We start from the raw sequence: 20,413 nt of genomic DNA, 5'->3' as shown, positions 1-20,413 counted from the left end.
GGTGGTGTTAAATCATCAGTGTAGCTCCTCGGCAAAGGCATGATGAACCTTTAGTCTTTTCCACTAAGTTATATAAGCACACATTGTAAATAACCCTTTTTAGATCTGGACATGTGACAGGAAATAAAAATGAAGTGAAGTGTCTTAAATCAGTTCAGTATTATTAAAAGTCATATCTTGCTGGATGCTTGTATATGTCATTGTTGATGTACGGTAGATAATTTTTCCATAAGGGGCTTTTTGATAAAACAGTGCTAAAATTCAAACAATTGCTAATTTAGGAAATGCGTGATATTCTGGCAAAAACAGCCCAGATTGATAACTCTATATTTACTATGTTAGCAATTCAAAACATTAGTCATTGTAATTTTGGCAAAATGTCACATTTCTGTCTTTAAATACTCCATCAGACACCAGCCACCAATATTTAGAAGCAAATAACTACAGGAATTTGTTCCTGTTAAATGATCATTCCTGGTAAAATTAAGAGACGGTAGCAAAAACGGAGACAACACAAAGTGTAAATCTTTTATTAAGTCAAATAATATATCAATATTTATCTTTAATGCCTACTAGGTTGCACCTATCCTGCAGTCAGAGAAGCTCTTACCATGCAAAGCCATTCCCCTTTTGCTTTATCTTTCAGATTTTATGACAGTGATCACCAGCCAACTCATCTGGCGTGATCCACAGTGGTCAATAAACTTAATGCTTTTAATGCTGTTAAAAGCTCCATTCTTTTCTTGTACTTGTAGTAGTACATTTTAGATGTTCCCATAATTGCTACTACATAGTTAGATGAATAGGGATAGATTGATGTCGGGCAGTGAGAGACCACACCCTTCCGTGATCTGTGCGAACTGATCATTAAGGGAACAGTTAATCTGCTATTACTGAAAATAGCAAAGGGACTGTTTGCAGTAATAGCAGATTTTGTCTTGTTGATGCTGCCAATGTGAAGGCCGTTAAAATGCAAGTGTTACGTTTTTACATCACATTACATTAGAACCTAAAGCTGAGATAAACCTGAGATTCAGAAATCCACTGTTCTCTCTTGATTTCTCCCCACATCCCTGGATTTTATCCAAAACAATCCTTTTATTATAGACATTAAAGTTGGTGCTTTAAATCTCACAAACCCTCTGTTGAAAAGCTCACCTACCTACAGATGCCTACATCATTTGACATGGCCACCAATGTTAAATAACTGTGCTTAAATTCCTTATGGCTTAATGAGGAAAGTCAAATCCTGACAGAGTAATTGGTGGCTACATACTCACTGCCCATTATCATGTATCTTGTCCATTTATTTCAGAACTGGCACTGTTGCTATGCAGTTTTTAATACATGTTCAAATATATTTTTTCCTTTAGACATATTCTTCAGCAGAGTCAAGTGTAAAATACGTCCTTTCAATAAAAAACTAAACCCCACCCGCTTAAAAAATAAACATTTATGTCAAGACTTGAATGTTGGAACAACTAACAATAACACAGCGGCAGATGAAATAATGGTCAACAACATCGGTTTACACAAGAATACAGTCAGTACACTGGTAGAACATAGTAGTACACAACTAATTAATACTGAACACAGAAAAGTGAATCTTATATATACTGTATATATAGATATATATAGGAAGGCAGATTTGCTTTGGAGGGAACAAAGCCACTTTTCTCCTCTGTTAGGATCTCCTCAATAGCACTTAAGTCTTTTTCTGTATCGAACTGCAACTTGTATTGTGAGTAATAACTCACAAATGAAGACCACCCATTAGCCATGGAGGATTTTACTGGTTTGTCACTGGGTTACTGCTGGGAAAACATGCTTTCTTGATGGACCTACAGTCCAACACACTGTATTCTGCTGTTTTATTACTATAGTTTTAGTTTTAGCCGTTTTTTACATTTTACTAGCATCTCTGGCTGCCTTAAGTGGGCAGGATTTGAAATGCAAGAGGATTTAGATTAATAACACTATGTGAAATCAGGGAACAAACATATATTTCGGTTCTAGTGGGTAAAACATGGAGCCTGCATACCTTAAGATGGACAGATTTTTCACCAACTGCAGCCAGTCTGCAGTAGAGCTAAATGTGGCTTTATTTAAGTGCTTTTTTTTTTTTTTTTTTTGCTGCTTTCTGTTTCTCCACCTGGTATTCCTACATGTGAGAGAGTGAAGTGATTCACACACCACCTCTCTGATAAGTGTGACTTCCTTTTCTCACCCACACAGGAGATGCTGCGGTGCACGCAGCAACTGTGAATATTCCAGCAATTTTGCGTAAAAACTTATTGCACCAGAAATGTGTACATCTTGACACTTGAGAGTTAAATTGATATTCCCTTGCGAGATGTGTTTGTGATTTCACATAGCTCTGAATTCTAATAATAAGGTACCATTTTAACTGGAAAAGCAAGGTATCTTCTTATGTTATACTGTATTTACAAACATGTCAGTTAGTGAGGGAGCAAATGTTCAGTGAAAGTTTGAGGCATATCCCTCATAAACAATTTACAGATAACTTCAAGGGCATCACATAAACTCTCTGGATGATTGCTTTTGAACTTAAGTAAGGGCATCTCATAATGACAGAGGTGCACAAACAAACCAAACACATCTGGGCTGAACCGAGGTGGTCAGTGTACAGGGAGCCAGAGAGAATGGCTCTGTGTGGCCATGGCTTGTGACAACACACATATCCTCCCCTTCTCACAGAGACAACGGCATAGAAAGCAGATGGAGCCCATCAAAAGAGCTAATTAGCATTAATGTCAGGCTAGTCTTGCTGTATTATGAAAGCTGCACATTTTAATGAAATCACTGTGTCTTGATGCTGCTAAGACACAATCTCCTGTTCTGAGCAATGAAATATGCCGTGTCTGGCGAATTCATTTCACAATGGATTTAATATTATTGAAGAGATGGAGATAAATGGATCCTTTAAAGGATCTAAACACAGACCCCCCCACCCCCCCCGTTTTACAAGACGTCTGTCAGCAGCTACAAACAAAGTCTTTAGAGCCTATCTTCTGGAGGAAGCCTGTAGCCTTCACTATGTGGCAGAATGTTTACCTAATATAAGATACCTATATTTCTACTGACCAGGATAAAACAGCTGCATTTTAGATCAGTGACACCAGTGATTGTCCAGGACAGCAAAATACAAGATCAAACCCTGGAATCTAAGTATTTATGATGTATTAATACACAAAGCTTTATGTTTTTTGAGCAGTGTACATTGAGGATTTTATGTAAGGTGAGCGTCTCACATACAAGAAGGAATGAACAACCTTAAGATGGGACCTTTTAGCATTGGTCTCGATGCTTAACTTCCTAGTGTGACTGAGAGAAACAAGTGTCATAACTGGGACAAGAGGAGGAGTCAGACTACAGTACAGTTAAGTGGCACCTCAGTGGACAAAAAACAGAAGCCTGCATGTCTGTGTAAGGACCATGGTACCTGCCTTTATACAGAACTGAGACAATACGTTGAGAATCAGTCAAGACAAAATACTTCCCTGCACCTAATGTATATCTGCTGGAAGCATGTCTATGTTTCTCATTGAATAAGGCTTCACAAGTTTATTTTGGGTTATACTGTAGTTGTGCATTAACTAAGAGGCAACTATTTTGATATACAATTGGTTTACAATTTTATCACATACATCTACATAAACTTATCCCTTAACATAGCAAAGGAAAAAAGAGCTTTCCTATATCACTATACATACAACAATGATTAATATGAACAAGGATGAGTCTGATAACTATATCTGAGTGTAACTAAGTACTGGATATGAAGTAGGATGCAAATGACCTGTGATGGTCTCTTGATATCATGTTTGTGCTACTTTTGTTTCCATATAAATGAATAAATGTCTGATGACTCCACATTTCCTTTATCCCACACACACTGATCAGTCCTTTATAATGTGGGCTTATGGCATGCTGTTTCTCTATAGATGGCTCAAGGTTAATGACACAGGTATTCATAACCTGGTGACTGCATGTGGTCTGTTAAGTCTCTTTGTCCTTGTGTTGATCAAGGAAGGTCAAATGTGTTCCAATGTTTATATAAGATGCAATCTATTCTATTTTTCATAATAAATATAATTCAGAGCCATCCATGGTTTCAATATATATGTTCTGAAGTATTTTGTGTTTTGAAATCTAATTTTAACCTGTGTGCTGTGTATCTATTGTAATTCCCACGCTTTAGCAATTAATCAATTCCTGAGTGCTAATATCAACAACATATCTACCTTTTACGCTCATAAGACTTAAGTGGTTTCCACTGTCCATATACACTGCCATTCCTTCACAGTATGGATTTTAAGTGCTACAGATTAAAATGCTGGAAAAGTCTTGATTATTGTCCTCTTCGACAACAAGACAGTTAATTTTTACTCCCTTTAAGATCCTTATTTTTCACTTGTCATCAACTACTTCCTCCCACAAGGTCACAGTCACAGTTTATATAAACTACAACATGGCTCACATGTATCCTATACATCCAGTCATATGGCATCCATCGTCTCACCTCAGACCACCATGGGAGTGTCTGAGAAGACAGAGCTGATGGATCCTGCTACTGATTTCTTCCTCTTCCCCCTCATAAGAGAGCTGGCCTCTGCATCCAGATCATCATCCTCCTCATCCCCATTTGGGTTCAGCTTGCCATTCTGGCCCTGCAAATCCTTGGAGTCTATGAACGCCACGTGCCTGTTCAGCTCGCCCTTGAGTGCTGGGTCCTCATGAGTGGGTGTCACACTGAGCATGGAGGAGTGGATGCTGTCGTCACCCCGAGCCTTACCCTTGCTGGGGCAGCAGAAACAGCGGCATGGCGTCAGGTAAAGGTACATGAGCACCAGCACCACGCTGGCCAGGCAGCCCACCAATGTGGTGTACGCTGTGTTCAGGGTCTCCCCGCTCCCGTGCATGGTGAAGTTGTGAACCTTCAGCACCACGTAGATTGTCTCATTGAAGGCCTCACTCATTGCAAAGCACGTGTAGGTCCCAGAATCCTCAGGTCGCACTGGACTAATCTGCAGACTTCCATCTGGCAAGACTTTTGCTGTCTGGTTGCTTCCAGGTTTAACCTGCACATTACTAGGTGTTGTCCAGGTCTTTAACATCTCCCTGTGTTTGGTGTCACAGCCGAGGATGAGTGTTTGCTCCAGGAAAGCCTCTTCATCTGCCTCCTTGAATGTGCTGCAGTTCATATTGTCACCACTGAGGTCAAACACACCTACTTGGGTTTTCTGTGGGCCAGGCAGAATACATGAATAGTCATCTTTAAAGTCCACAGCAGAGCTGAGTTTTTTAATGTACCAGTGAGTGAGGAGTGTGTACAGATCACAGTGACACTGCAGAGGGTTATTGTGAAAGTAGAGGCCATTTTTAATCCACGCGGGCAGCACCTGGAGCTCATCAATAGGCAACTGCTTGATCTTGTTGGAGGATACATCCAGGAGGCTAAGCTTCTCCAGCCGGGACTTTTCCTTGACCAGTTCCACAGGGAAGCGGGAGATTTGGTTCTGGCTAAGGTACAGTTTCTGAAGATTTATCATGCCAACAAAAGCTGAGCGGTCAATCTGTGAAATTTGGTTATCATACAGTAAGAGGACCTCCAGGTTGACCAGAGGCTCAAAGATAAACTCATCCAGCTGCCGCAGTTTGTTGGAGGACAGGTCCAAGTAGCGCAGGTATTTCACATGTACAAAGGCCTCTGAAGACAGGAAGTGGAGACCATTGTGGCTGAGTAATAGGTTATGGAGCTTCAGGAGCTTGACTGGGGTCCATTCTGATCGCAGCCGTGTTATCTCGTTATAGCTGAGATCCAGCACAGCGGTGTAGATGGGTAAACCAGTCGGGACAGTGGTCAGATTCATCTTGGAGCAGCTCACTATGTTTGAGGCGCAGATGCACGTCTTATGGCAGTTTAGGGTAGATCCCACTGCCCCTGGAAGCCAGAGGAGAGCGATGCACAAGGTCAGGAAGAGGGCCCATCTCGGACACTTAAACCAGTGAGGTAATGTTTCCAACAGGCTGTCACCTGTTTTAATGACGGGCTGCAACATTTCTAGCAGTTGATCTAAATCCCAGAGAGGTTTACTACGATCCCATTCTCAGAAAACAGCACTGAAGAGCAGTAAGAGGATTCCCGGGCATTGCTGATTGAAGGCTGAACAAAAGGGCGATAAATAAATATTATTAGACAGATAGACAAACACATAAAGAGCATGTTTGAGAGAACAGAGACACAGACGCAGACAAGTTTGTGCATCGAAGGACCCGAATGCTGTTGTTTGCAACACTGTTTACATCAGTAATGTTTAGAAGGCATTAATCATAAATCATACCTACCATCAATTACGATTTCTATCTCATCTATGAGAAATACTCTTCTCTGTTTTAATAGACTTGCATCATCATGAATAGACAAATATTTATTATTCACTCAAGTGTTAAAAGGAATGACATATTCACCAATATCCTGGTCTAATTACTTTATACAGCTGTTAAGTAGTAATATTGGAGAAATGCATCATATTTATAAGTCTGTGGTAAGTGGTTTGGAATGTAAAAGTTTAATATAGAAATAAAAAGTCAGCCACAGATCAGCACTCATTATAGACTGACTCCAATATCTTCCTCTAAAACGTCAAACATAAATGATCATAATTCCCACCTCTGCACCCATGTGAACATGCAGAATCACATGTAGAGTCTTTCTCATAGCTTACCTACACTCACACAGTACAAACTTCTTTAAATCAAATACACACCAAACACACCTGGCAGGCTACTCACACAAACCCATGTGCATTCGCACTCCTAGAAGACATGCATTGATTTTCTTCACCCCGTCTCCCTCTCGTTCGCTTTATTTCTGAGACAGAGAAAGACTTGAAAAGATACTGACAAACAAAGAAAACCAAAGTCGCGTCCTAACGTGAAATCAGGCAAATATTTACGTTATGTCATGTTCTCCACTGGCCTTGCCCTTGTGGAAGGGCTGTGCAAACGTTGCATTGCACCATTCTGTTGGAAAACAAACCAGCACAACATGGAAACGTGCTCCGAGAGATGGAGGAGACAGAGAGACAGAGAGAGAGAGAGAGACACCTACCTCCAAACGGGATGCAGCGATGTTGGTTTTCATTAAATGCGGCTCCTCGTCTTTGCAGCCTGCAGAGTCGGTGCGTACAGATCAGTCTGAGTCTGTGTCTCTGCTGTGGAGGACAATAACAGGAGGCAGGGAGGAGGGAGAGCGCTTGAGCTGTCCTCGCCAAAATAATCCCGGTCCACGCGCCACCCAATGCCCAAAATTACGAAAGAAAAAAAAATAGATTACGTAAACAGCGAGACAAGACGTGTCCTTTTCACCAATGAGGACCACAAGACGTGTCCTTTTCATCAATGAGGACCACTCTGTTTTAAATCAGCTCTCTTTGATTTCAGCGTCACATACTGCTCTGTGCGCACGGTCAGTCTTTTTGAAGATAATTGGCGCATTTTGTGCAGGTCCGGTGTTCCTGTCGGGTCTCATCAGCAGCCATGGAGATAATTAAGAACGATCAGTCTGTAGCTGACAAGCTTCCCTGCGGCTCCTCGCAGGCCTGCTGCTCTTCCTGTGCAGTACTGCTGCTGCTGCTGCTGCTGCTGTTGCTGCTGCAGTGGTTGACGTGTTTTCGCCAGAGTTAGTGCGTCCAAATCCAGAAGGCGCTGTTTACCGAAAGTGGCCTCACCAAAGACGCACGACCGAAAGCCCATAAGACAAAATAGAAACCATGGATTTTGTGTAAGGCTGTAGATTTAAAAAGAGCTCTATATGACAGTTTGACATCATCATCACTATGGTTGGTCTGTTATCATCAACTCTGCAAAAATCGATTGGGTCATTGATTCAATCCAACAACATAATGGTCAGATTGTCCACAGATTTTTGTTGTATATATTAATCACCCATGAGGAAAAATATATTGATCAGTGTGACCCTTTGACCTTTCCCCCTAACATCATCATTAGGCCTAAAATGAGGATTCTTCACATTGCTCTAAATCTCAATGGTTGCTCCTCTGACACCCTGTTAACCAGCCCCCTCCTGGCCAGATGTTATTGCAGTCTATGTGTGAATGCATAATGCATTATTTTTGGCATAACGTGATGAGAAAGCCTCTCAGTTGGCTGTGGATGTTCTCGTCTGCTCGTGTGCCGAATGTGGCCACCACACAAAGCTGTCACACATTTTCTCTCCTTATTCCAGCCCATCATCGCTTACCATCTGACAGCTGAATATGTTAACAGTGACTACATGTTCTGACTGGTGCCACTATTTTTATTTTATCACCAAATACATAGTTCCCATTCATTAAACTGATTGATTCAGCCATGTGTCTTCGTCACCATTTAAGACATGCAGTCAACCCTCACAAAATTGAAAGCTGGATTATTTTTGCTCCAATAAAATACAATGCCTGTTTCAGAAAAACGTCAAGTGCAGTGTCATCTCTGAGACACAGAAATAAACCCATTATGATGGATTTAGTGACAGTGCTGTTGGATGGCAGCTCAGTACAGCCAGATTTCAAAGGTGAAAGAAGCATAAACCACCCCTTAAATTCAATTCTTTCTGTGGGTATCTATTTGTTGATTAGTTGTTTTAATATTTACATCAGTGTATTACTTTGTGGATGAGTGTTTCAGGTAGGCAGGCAGCCACCAGCCTGTCCAGCTTTCCAACAATGATTGCCTCACATAGCAATTCTAGCTCTCTGTGCAGACTCTGTTTATGTGTTTGATTAGGTCTGTTTATGATTGCCGACTGAGCGGGGAAAACCTTGTCATTTTTTACTCAAGTGAATCCACCCACATGCTGCTTTTTGTGATTTTTTTTTTTTTTTTTTCGGGTTTTCCTCAATTCACAGATCTGCTGCAGCAAGTCTGGCTCTGGCAAAGCTGTGAGAAGCCATGCATTGCCAGTAAGCTGCTACACCAATGTCGCCTCCTACTCAGCCACCAGAAATCATTTAATAAATGGAAATTATAGCAACGAAGGACATGGGATAATTGTCTTCATTGTAGGATATTAATGGACCACCAGTCAGATGGAGATATATCAGGATAATACACCAAGTCATCAGGTATGTGTGTAAGTGGAATTTCAGTGAACCATCAGACTTGAAAATAAACATTAAACATGTTTGTCTTTTTACTGATCTGAACTCATGTTCAACCTCACTTGACCGCGAGCAGAGTTATCAATGGCAGAAAAAAGCCGGGCTCCATGGGAAATCGTGAACTTTTGTGACTTACTGGGCTTTAAATATCACATGGATTTTACCCTTTTGGTGGACGTGAGGCTCAGAGCTTGTTTTCGTCTTGATGTAGGCCTGTGTGAGGATCCAACTCTGGTGGAGCTGGAGCTGCCTTAAAAAGATGTGCTTTGGCAGATAAAACAAACAGATTTGAAGCAGACTGAACAGCAGAGTCGATATCCCTCATGACTTCAAATTCCAAATGAATTCCCCAAGCACAAAATAAATCCTTTGGAACAGGTTACAAAGTATTTAGACTGTAAACCTGCTCATATGTTGCACACAGACTTCGGTTGAGAAATAAAGTGGAACAAAAATCCAATCTAAAATTAATTCTCAGAAGTGTATTTCATGAATTATATAAATATACCTGCTGCTCTTTTTCGATGGCCCTCCAGTAAAAGTCCAGCAAATGCAGTGATGAACCATAGTGAGTGAATGTGGTGTGAAACCTCTGCCTGACCGGGGAGCATTGTAGCCAACTCTTGTGAGATGGAGCTGAAAGTGATTAATGTGCTGTTCGATTCCACTTCCTGCTGTGATAGGGATAGTGTTGCCTGGCAACTGCCTGCGGCCTTTCGTTGACTGTCTTGGCTCCATGTTAGATCTGAGGTTCCTTCTCTTGTTCTTCCCTCTGCTCCTGTTCAGATGAGGTTTCTCGCACAGATTGATGTCTCTGCAAAAAGGATTTCTAGGGAATCAGTGCTCCTCTTTGTGAACACAGGTGTCGGACAAACAAAGTTACCAGATTTATTTTCTTGTTCCATAAGTCATCAGCATAAATTGAAGCCATTAAGAGTTAAAATGTGACAGAATCTCTCTCTTTCTGTGTGCAAAGGAGATGCATCCCACCATTTATTAATCCCTAAGTGGTGGTAGCAGAGCTGTCAAGTGACTACAGCTCTTGTAACCAGCACTTTAGCAGACATGTAGCCATTTTTTCACCTGAGATGACCCGACCATGTCTCACAGACAATAACGCGGGGTTACAAGAGACCCAGCTTCCTGAGAGCTGTTACCCTCGTTGTACTCTTGTGAGGATTAGTGATCACTCTGTGTTTTGTAAGCCTGATCACGCCGATGTAAATGTTTACATACATCAGGCTCTTTCTCTGCTCCACCTGGCTTTTCTGCTGACACGGTAAACACAGACTCCAGTCTGCAAGCTGACTGGTTTACACAATATACACAATTGTAACTAGACTCCATGCTGGTTGCACACATTAGACCTGCAGCTGAGTCCACAACATGGCACACACTATAAAGATTTATTTTTGCGTGTGCTTTTTATGCATTATTAGAATGCAGTTAGTCCCATTGTCCCACGAGATGCTGGTTTAAAACCTGCAACTGTATTTTTTACTCTTGAGGACACAACAAATGATGAACACTGACATATTATTACATTTTAAACTAAAAGTTACAAAAACCTGTTAGCAAACAGTTGCTTATTTACACATCGAGCAGTTACAGAAAAATACTGTTGATGTGTTCATGTCCACCTGATGAATATAAGCCCAGTATTTCCTTTGTTTGGGGGGGGGGGACTATACTAACTGTTGTGGGAAATATCTTGTTAAATATCTTGTTGTTTAGCTTCTGCTCCAGTGTGTTCAGCAGTTTGTTTATTTGTTTTTTTTAAAAACACCTGCTCTGACCAGAAACAAAGCATTCAGAGTGCTGAAAGTGAAGCAAAACAGTTGTGGTCATTTCACTGAGAAGTCGAGGGGGCAAATTCATTACTATGTGGGACTCATTTTGAATTTTTACATTGTTTTGCAATATTTATGTTTCTGAATAAAAATACTGATTGTAGCAGCTTTAGAGGAATTGACATCTACAGTATGCTTCAGGCGCTGATGCATTTGTTTTAAATCACTCATTAAAATAGTGATCTGATACAGGTAAGTGAGGGCAAGTTACAATTCTTGCACTATCACTTCCCTCTGGCTCCAAAAAACTGCAGACATGCAGACGCAGGAATAGTTTGAAGAAAAAAATAGCCCAAAAAAAATGTGACTATAATCTTTGTTTAGCCTACGTCTGGGCTAGTCTTGGTTTCCATGACAACTGTTTCAATTTTGTTTGATCAGAAGTGCAGGGATGAAACAAGGTCACTCAACAATCATATCTCAGTGAAAAAGCCCACATGGAAGGCACACGCTTCAGTAAAAAGTAAAGCTGTTCGTAATCTTGACATGTCTTATTCTCCCATTGCTTGGCAACAGGCTGTGCTTCATTCATGTGCGCTCTGATGGCTGAGACCACTACTCTAAATCATGGAGAAAGGGCTGCAGGTGTCAGCCTACACTGCAGCTCCGTGAGCATTAACAATGGATGCAATCAGGAGGCTGGGCCCACATTGTGCACAGATCTGTCACTGCTGCTAAAAGCTTTGCTGTAATAATTTACCATAATTACCTCAGTCAGGTGAAGCTGTTAAGCCATAAGACACATTATAGATATACTGGAAGCTGTATCTGGGAAATATTAAATCTGCAATCAGATTTACCGTAAATACAGATCAAACAAAACATATAGCAGACGAGATGTTTCCTCTTCTGTGTCTCTAATACCTGTTAACCTGCTCCCCCGGGCAACCCTAAGGGAGTTGATTCATGCTGGCTGTTCCCAAAGGAAACCAATGATTCTCCACTAATTAACTATGTGAGAAAACAATGACAGTAGCAGTCGTGCCAATCCCCTCAGCCAAAAGATGAGGACTCCTGGAGGAGATGGGAATAGACTAAACAGTCATTGACATTCAGCCGTGAAAATGTTTGGCATGTCATAAACATGAATTCAGAGATGACTTTTTGAATGTGATAAGGATTTATGGGCAGTTTCAGCATAGGGTACACGATGTTTTCAGCCCATGTGCTTCTGTGTTTTCTCTTTATGATCAGTTTTTAACTGTTGAGTGTCTTTTGCCTGCAGTGGAGCCATTTTGGGAGTGTGTCAAAGAGGTACAGCAAGTGAGGCAGCAGCAGACAACACAGAGCTCATTCCTTGGCACGGAGGACTTTCCGTCCCTCATGAATGACTGAGACTGCACGCAACCCAGACTCCCTCTCATTATCTTTACTGAGAGCCCATCAAGCCAGAGTGGATGGGTTCAAATGCTGACCTGCAGGGCTTGTTTGCTGAGCACTTGGCTTCCCTTTTCAGTTCTCGGTTCCTGTGTCTGTGGCTACTAGTGGCACATCAAACCTGGATGAAGAGGTCTCTAATCAGACAGCATTGATTATGCTGAGGGGAGACAGGAAATTGTTTTGGAGTGGTGGATTGTAATGAGACTGAAAGGAAAACATGCATAAAACAGGGAGCAATCCTAAATTGCTTATGCATATATTTATGTCAGGAAGTGACAGTTACATGTCTAAGTTATTTCATTAAAAATATAGCACATTAATGCAGTTTGAGCTGAAAACGTAATGGTGCAACAACATGGAATACAGAAGCTTTTTATATAGTAAATGGCGGATCATTTTCTCCAAAGCCTCAGGGAACTAAATCTGGAAGCGTTACGTTATGATGGAGTCATTGCTATAAGATATGGGGAGGGAGTATAACTGAGAAGCTGAGGGGCGATAACTCGGAGAGATTAAAGTGCCGGAAAACATAAATCTGATTCACTTTTGCATGAAATGCTGATAAAATGTCCTCTTGACCATAAAGCAAGTGGGCAGGACATGAGCAGGACAGAGGAGTGGGGGTGGCAGAGTGAAAAAGAGTTGGATGAAATGTCCTTAGGCTTTTTATTAGATCAGGGGTGTTTACTGTGTGCCTTTACTTATTCAGCTCTGGCCTGTGAATAATGGACCACACACTAAGGTGGTTCCTTGTCAACAAAGGCGAGGAAACAGCCAGCTGAGGGGAATCAATTCTTAAATTTTACTTGTGTATGTATGTGTGTGTGCGTGTATGCGTACACCTGCCAGACAGAGTGTTTATGTCTGCTAATGCAAGCGAGTGTGTGTCTCTTCGATTAATGGACATGTTGATGTTCTCTGCTGCTTCTAAAATTAGTCACCATTCTCAGAGCACTTGGGTACACCTTCTCGATTCCCATCTATTATCAGATACTGGGATGAGGTCACTTCCCCCCGAGCTTTGCTTCATCTTATCCCTCATGAACTCTGGCCTTCACACTGCCAGCCAAAACAAAACCTGACTGCCCTGATTGCATAAGACACACACCACACATGAATGCAATGCAGTGACTTCACTGAGTAAGACGATTTTATAATCAGGTTTTAGAACTCCCCCTGTATAATCTACCCTCATTGTCAGATCTACACTGCCTGCATATGGTTTCTTCAATCCCACGATGCATTTGTGTGAAATCAGCCCAAAAAGCCAGTTCAGCAGCAAACTCGGCCCTGAATGAAGCTGCAACTGGCCTTTCTTACATAATGGCCTGTAAGATGAAAAGAGGAAATGAGTCGGTTTCTTTGGTGCTTGGAGGATGTATCTATTATTCAGGTGTGGGTATGCACTCAGGTGCTCTCTCTTTTTCCCCATCTTCAAGCCAAGACTGAACACTCACTCAGCAAGTGTGGAGATACAGCCCGTGAATGAGCATCAGAGGCGAGAGAGCTCACTGCGCCAGTGCATCACGTCTGTAATTCAGTTTCAAGAATCAGGAATTCCAAAAAATTCACAAAATTAAGAGATTAAAATTGAAAAACAGTTATGATGCTAAATTTACCAGAAAGTATATCACAGGTGTCCTTTACCTTATCTAAAACCACATTTCTGCTGACCTTTACAACTGCAATACTGTACATGACACTGACTAATATGCTAGACATACACTCCTTTGGTGTCTCTTGTTATGGCTGTTGGATCAGTGAATATTGATCTTTACAAATGGAAGCATCTTATCTCTGAGAGGACTATAAGCTCATGAAATAACATTTTGAATGCTTTTTCCATTTACTGTACTTGCAAAACTGAGAGGTCTGTGGTGAGGAAAAAAGTGGCTTGTGAGTGTGTGAATGCAGGTGTTGGGATAGTCCAGATGACTTAAAACACAGGTTACATAAGACAATTAGTGCTGCTTATTCTGTGTGTTTTGCTGTTGTGCTCATTTTAAGGGACTATGATCTGGACACATTAACAAAGTACTGACATTTAATGTGCCTATAAACTGAGAAAAATGATGTTTACTGTACGTATGACTTAACTTGCAACGGTAAACGTGTTTCGAAATGTAAATTATTGTATGACAGTAATGTAAATTATTAAACTTTATCCAGAGATTGAATCCTGACTCTTCAGTCTTGACACTGGGTGATGCATTTGAAGAAATACAATGCCACAGCTGCCCTGATACCACCAGATTTGGTGCCATGTATCATGATGATGGTTATCCAGGATCCAGAGGCATCCTGTAACTAAGACTACCACAATGAAGAGAAAAGCTGAGACACTCTGGGGATCATGTGAGGGAGAGTGGTACTGTAAATTTAAGAGATTTGTTTAGTTCCTGTGTCAGTGAGTAATAATCTTCTGCTTTGGGAACAGCCTTGTGGTGAGTTTTAGGGATTTAAAAGGCTCTGCTCCTCCAGCCTTTGCCGCTATTAATCATAGCCCTCTGCTCCCTGTAGTGTGAGGACATATTCTGGGAAACAGGGTTTAATGCATGGTCATTATTATGATTCATCCTGTTTCTGCTGTCATTGACTCAAAACATTGCTCTTTGTAACCTTGTTAATGGCTACTGCTGAGTTAGAGCTGATTCAGCAGTAAGCGCAGACAGAAAGATCCCTTAGTTTGCTTTTGTTGTCAGAAATAAAAACATTTGTGCTTTTTTATTTAATCTTCCTTCCTCTTAATGAACTTGCAAATCTATGCGCACAAAATATTTTCCCCAGTCCCTAAATACTGTATTAAAGTGTTATTATTTTGAAATCTGTGCCCAGGGTTCAATCAAATTTGAAAGTCTTTGAGGTAAGCCCCTTATCTTTTTTATTTTTTTTAAATTTTGAATATAATGCACATGCACATGAAATCTCTGAGGACTATAACTGATAATTACAACAAATTATGTGGTGATTTAATAATTTAATAATAATAATTTAATATTTAAAGTTTGGAAAGATATTTAATGTTAATGCATGATCCACATATTATTGCCATACTGTGAGTTAAGTCAATACATTTGACAGTGAAGAGTGAATGCCATTGATTGTGGACAGTAAAGGTCAATAAGCCAGAGGAAAACAGATATGATTACACATGTGGCTCTTTTCATTAGTTCCTGATTGAATTTTAATACGCTATGAAATGCGGACAGTTGAATAGCAACCAACTATGACTTGGTAGATTACTATCAGAATCCTTAGAGCTTTAATTGATACATGCTAGTTGATTTCTGTGTTCACATAATAGTATACCGAGCAAGTGCATTTGTGGTCAAAAGCATTATGCCGATGCAGAATAAAAGACAAGCTGGAACAGATGCATAGTTCTTTCCATCTTACTGTGTGTATTGTTCTTGTATCCACAAAGATTTAATGGATGCATGTGTCCTCACGATGAATACGGCACCGAGTTACAGTAATATATGCTTTGTGAAATATTGATGATTAATGCCACATTTTTTTACAGTATATGAAATAAAAGACTGCAGCCAGTAAGCAGTTAACCTCAGGGAAGCAAGTACTCTGGCTCTGTCCAAAGTAAACCCATTTTTCAATGCATCTAAAACTTATTATAACATGTTTGAGCACATGTTTTACCTGACCCAAGACCAAAGTGTAAAAAGAATTATTCAGAGATCTAACTGGCTGTTTCCAGTGCAAAACCTTATATTTAATGAATTGAATGTCACTAACTTTGTGCTTTCTCTCTCCCCCTCTCTCTCTGTTCTCTCTCTCTGTACCTTCTGCAGGTGTCCCTGGTCCTGGAGCTGTATATTGCTGATGTGCAGTTACTGGCCCCACCAACCTGCAGTGTCTATTTGTTGTTTATTGTTGCTGTTCTTTTCTCTTTCCTCTATCCACTCACCCCAACCGGTCGAGGCAGATGGCCGCCCAAACTGTGCCTGGTTCTCCTGGAGGTTTTTTCTTCCATTAAAGGGAGTTTTTCCTCTCCACTGTCGCCAAGTGCTGCTCGTAAGGGATTTGTTGGTTTTTTTTGTTTTTTTGTAAAGTGCCTTGAGATGATTGTGTTGTGATTTGGCGCTATACAAATAAAATTGAATTAAATTGAATTAATGGACAGATATGAAAGTCATATTATGATGATAAGATAATAATATGTAAACATATGCATGTGCTGCTGTGGCACATGTTAAAATATGTTTTTGTGTGTGGGACCACTGTGAGTGTTCAACTTGAAGGCAGCTTGGTTGTTTTTCAGTTTCTCACCCTTCTGAATTACTGACAGCTGGCTTGCATTATTAACTGTGCAGCATCTGCCTGGATTTCACAACATCACCCCATCCTCCCCCATCTTGCCTGCAGGACTCAGCTCTCCCCAGCTCTAGAGAGGACAGAAGACTGCAGTGGAGAGAGAACACTGAAATAACGGCGAAGAACCAAAACCAAAAAAAAAAGAAAGAAAAGGCCAATCTGTATAATGCTCTGGTTTCTGACTGACTGTAGTCCTCACTTGCTGCTTTTGATTTCACTTGTCTCATTTGAGTGAGCAGCACTTTGTGTCCTAAATTGACTGAATGAAAAGGACATGGCAAGTTGTGCGTCAGTATTTCACTTTTTCAGACCTCTGGCATTTGTAATGTTCTCATAAATATGCATGTCATGACTATTACTATCACCTAATGCTCTTCCGCACAGTTAGAATGAGTAATGCTTTTTCATCATTGGTTGAACAAGATGATAGTTTAAATGACACACAATAACTTTTTATTTCTCAAGTCATGCTGTGGTCTCATTTAACAGCTTTGTATGAAAAGGTATAACCATATAAAATCAATTTTGATGTGTTATTTTGCTAAGACAGACCATGGAAAACACAGTTTTATAATATAAACTCTGAACATAAAGTATTTTTAAAGTTTCCTTGAAATTCAGATTAATTTGCTTACCTTTACAGCCACAATCTCAAGTTCAAATATTCACAGAAAGATGGCAATGTCGCAGATATAATTTCATCCAGCTTAATATGCTTTATCAAGATTTGGAAGTGCAATGATATTTTTGATGTGACAGATGCATAATGTAAGAGTTACCACTGCACTCAATCTAACAACTTGAGCTGCGACACACACACACACACACACACACACACACACACACACACACACACACACTTTTAAAACATACTCAATTCACTACAAAATACATTCAAACCACTCTTTGCAGTTAAGTGGCATTTTTAAGCTGCCACTGCTTTTCCTGCTATTCCAGTAAGCACTCCATAGGCTCAAGTTGTACTACTGTGCTCAACTGTAAACTCTGAACCTAAGCCCATCACTGCCCAGTCCCCTTCAGCTGGATGTTATTAGATGTGAGGACGTCAGAGTGCTGCACAAACATCAGCTTTGCTCATCATCTGTATTCACATGATAAGTCGTTCCATGAATTGACTGTAATGGATTTAAGCTCTTTGTGTGTTTAAATAATGTAAAAGCTACATGTTATTTACAGTATGGACACATGACAAAATAATCTAATTTAGATTAAGGGACATAAGGTATTTTTTTCAGATGAATAAGACCAGTTGTTATGTAACTACACATTTTCTCTGAACAGAGACAGAATAATCCTCTTTATGTAAAATAAAAAATTTACAGATTACACCCATTGTAATAGTATCACAATGGATAAACAAAAAACCAAGAGGTGGGCTAAATGTAGATACATCTGGGCTTAACTGTGCTGTCATTCAGAACAGATGCTCAGTGAGAGGAAATACACTAGTGCTCATAATTATGGTAAAGGTTACATCAAATAACATTGCATTCAAGAAGAGAAAGAAAGTGTATAATATAAATGTAAATTTACATGCACCTTATCAGCAGAGAAGAGATTTGGTATGTAGGATATGTAGCCCAGGGGGCAGGAAGAAAATGCAAGGACCCCCGGGCTTAGTTCTGCATGATAAATCAGACATTAATCAACTGAATAGCTGCACTGATACTGCAGGCATCCACTGCGGCATTTTAATATAAAAATACACCCAGCAGCTGGTTAGCTTAGCTCAGCATAGAGACTAGAAACAGGGAGAAACAGCTACCCTGTGTCTGTCCACAGCTAAACAAATCTGCCTGCCAGCATCTTAAACAGCCACCTTAAGGATGCAGCCTAGCCTCATATTCACAAGACAGATGGGAGGGTAATATAATTTTTCTCATTGAATTCTCAGCAAGACATCAAATAAGCACATTTGTCAAGCAGTAAAAGAAACAGTTTAAAAAAGACAATGAGAGATTTGAATGAACCGCAACTCAAATAATTTAAGCATTACTCTGTTCATAATTTTCATAATATTCAGAAATTTGTGTAGGTAATTTAAAAAAAAAAAACTAATGTATAGTAGGTTTATTTAAAAACTTAGTTCTTACAGTCAGCTGTTATGTCTATTATGTCTATTCTGTGTATATCCATGGGATGAACAAAATAACAGAAACAATTTATTTCTAACACACAGCAACTTCCCCACTTGTTTTTGTTTTGTTTAACAAAATCAAAGGGAAATTTAATGCTGCGATTAAGAGTTTATTTTTAATTATACTGTATTGTGCAGGTGTGTTTCATCCTCCTCCTGTATCTTTGGTCCACTAGGTGAGTTTTTATTTTCTGTCTGAACAGATGAAGGTCGTATCTTGCAGCAGCATAAAGCTGCAAAGCCCCTATAAGCTGTTTGTGACTGAGCTAAGGTTGTATTACCTCACTGCACCACCAGCCAGATGCAAATGCACCTGCATGGTTGTACTCATGGAGTCATCTCTGGAAAGTCAGAGGCCCAGGCTGTTTTTAGGAGGGACAAAGGGATGAGTTATGCCTGTAAACTGATACCAAGCGAAAAATCTGTATTTTTATGTATAATATAAGTGGTTCAACACGGAATATTCACCATTTTTCCAGCGATTAGAAATAAACAAATGAATCAGTTGAATGACATGAAATTACTCATGGTCGGTAACTGAATAAAAAATATTAACTTGAAGGGGAGTCATGATGTTCTCACAATAAAAGTGTGACACTGAAAAGAGTCATCGAGCATCTGTGGGCTTGAGGTGGTGCATTGTATTTTTACAGTCAGTAATTAAGGGACAAAAATGAATCAGTACAAATCTGAAAACACTGAAGAAGAAAAATACAATATAATAGAAGAATACAATATAATGTAGAATTTGAACTCAAACTGAATTGCATACATTTTTTTTTCCATTTCTATTACAGGTTTGCTTCATTTTCAGAGGCTCAGTGTTATTATGTGTCCCCAGGCAGACAGCAGCCCAGACCATCAGTGACTCAGTGTGTGCAGAAGATAACAGCGCCAACCTGGAGCCAACAGAGAGAGCTACTTGTGTGGTTATTTAGACTAAAATGAAGGACTCTGCACCACAAACCAGGTACATCACTATATTTGGTCTCCCAGCAATATTTCACAAAATTATCTTTCCTTTTCAAGTCCTCTTTAAGTAGATTTGAGGCATGCAGTGCATCCAAAAAACTCAGTTATGTGTTTTTGAAGTAAAATGTATTATTGAGTATTTCTTCTTCTTTTCCTTTGGCTGCTCCCTTCAGGGGTCCACATCGCCCTATCCTCTTTATCCTTTCCACCCACACCAACTATCCTCATGTCCTCCTTCACTACATCCAAGAACCTCCTCTTTGGTCTTCCTCTAGGCCTCCTTCCTGGCAACTCTAACCTCAGCATCCTTTTACCAATGTATTCACTGTCCCTCCTCTGAGCATGTCCAAACCATCGCAATCTGGCTTCTCTGGCTTTTTCTCCAAAACATCTAACATGAGCTGTCCCTCTGATGTCCTCATTCCTGATCCTATCCATCCTCGTCACTCCCAGAGAGAACCTCAACATCTTCAGCTCTGCTACCTCCAGCTCTGCCTCCTGTCTTTTTCTCAGTGCCACTGTCTCTAAACCATACAACA

At 40.2% G+C, this 20,413-nt stretch overlaps 1 protein-coding gene across 1 annotated transcript; it reads right to left on the bottom strand.

Moving 5' to 3' along the window:
- Positions 1-514: 514 nt before the first annotated feature.
- On the bottom strand, positions 515-7,653 carry amigo1 (adhesion molecule with Ig-like domain 1). The gene is made up of 2 exons (XM_026332896.1): positions 7,136-7,653; positions 515-6,187 (listed from the first exon to the last, which is right to left on the bottom strand). The coding sequence occupies exon 2, from the start codon at positions 6,081-6,083 to the stop codon at positions 4,545-4,547; it is 1,539 nt and encodes a 512-aa protein (XP_026188681.1). The 5' UTR covers positions 6,084-6,187; positions 7,136-7,653; the 3' UTR covers positions 515-4,544.
- Positions 7,654-20,413: the final 12,760 nt, after the last annotated feature.

Source organism: Mastacembelus armatus, chromosome 7 (genome assembly GCF_900324485.2).
Source record: "Mastacembelus armatus chromosome 7, fMasArm1.2, whole genome shotgun sequence".
Lineage (NCBI taxonomy): Eukaryota > Metazoa > Chordata > Actinopteri > Synbranchiformes > Mastacembelidae > Mastacembelus > Mastacembelus armatus.
The sequence above is the reverse complement of the archived record's forward strand: the minus strand, read 5'-3'. Positions and strand labels throughout refer to the sequence as shown.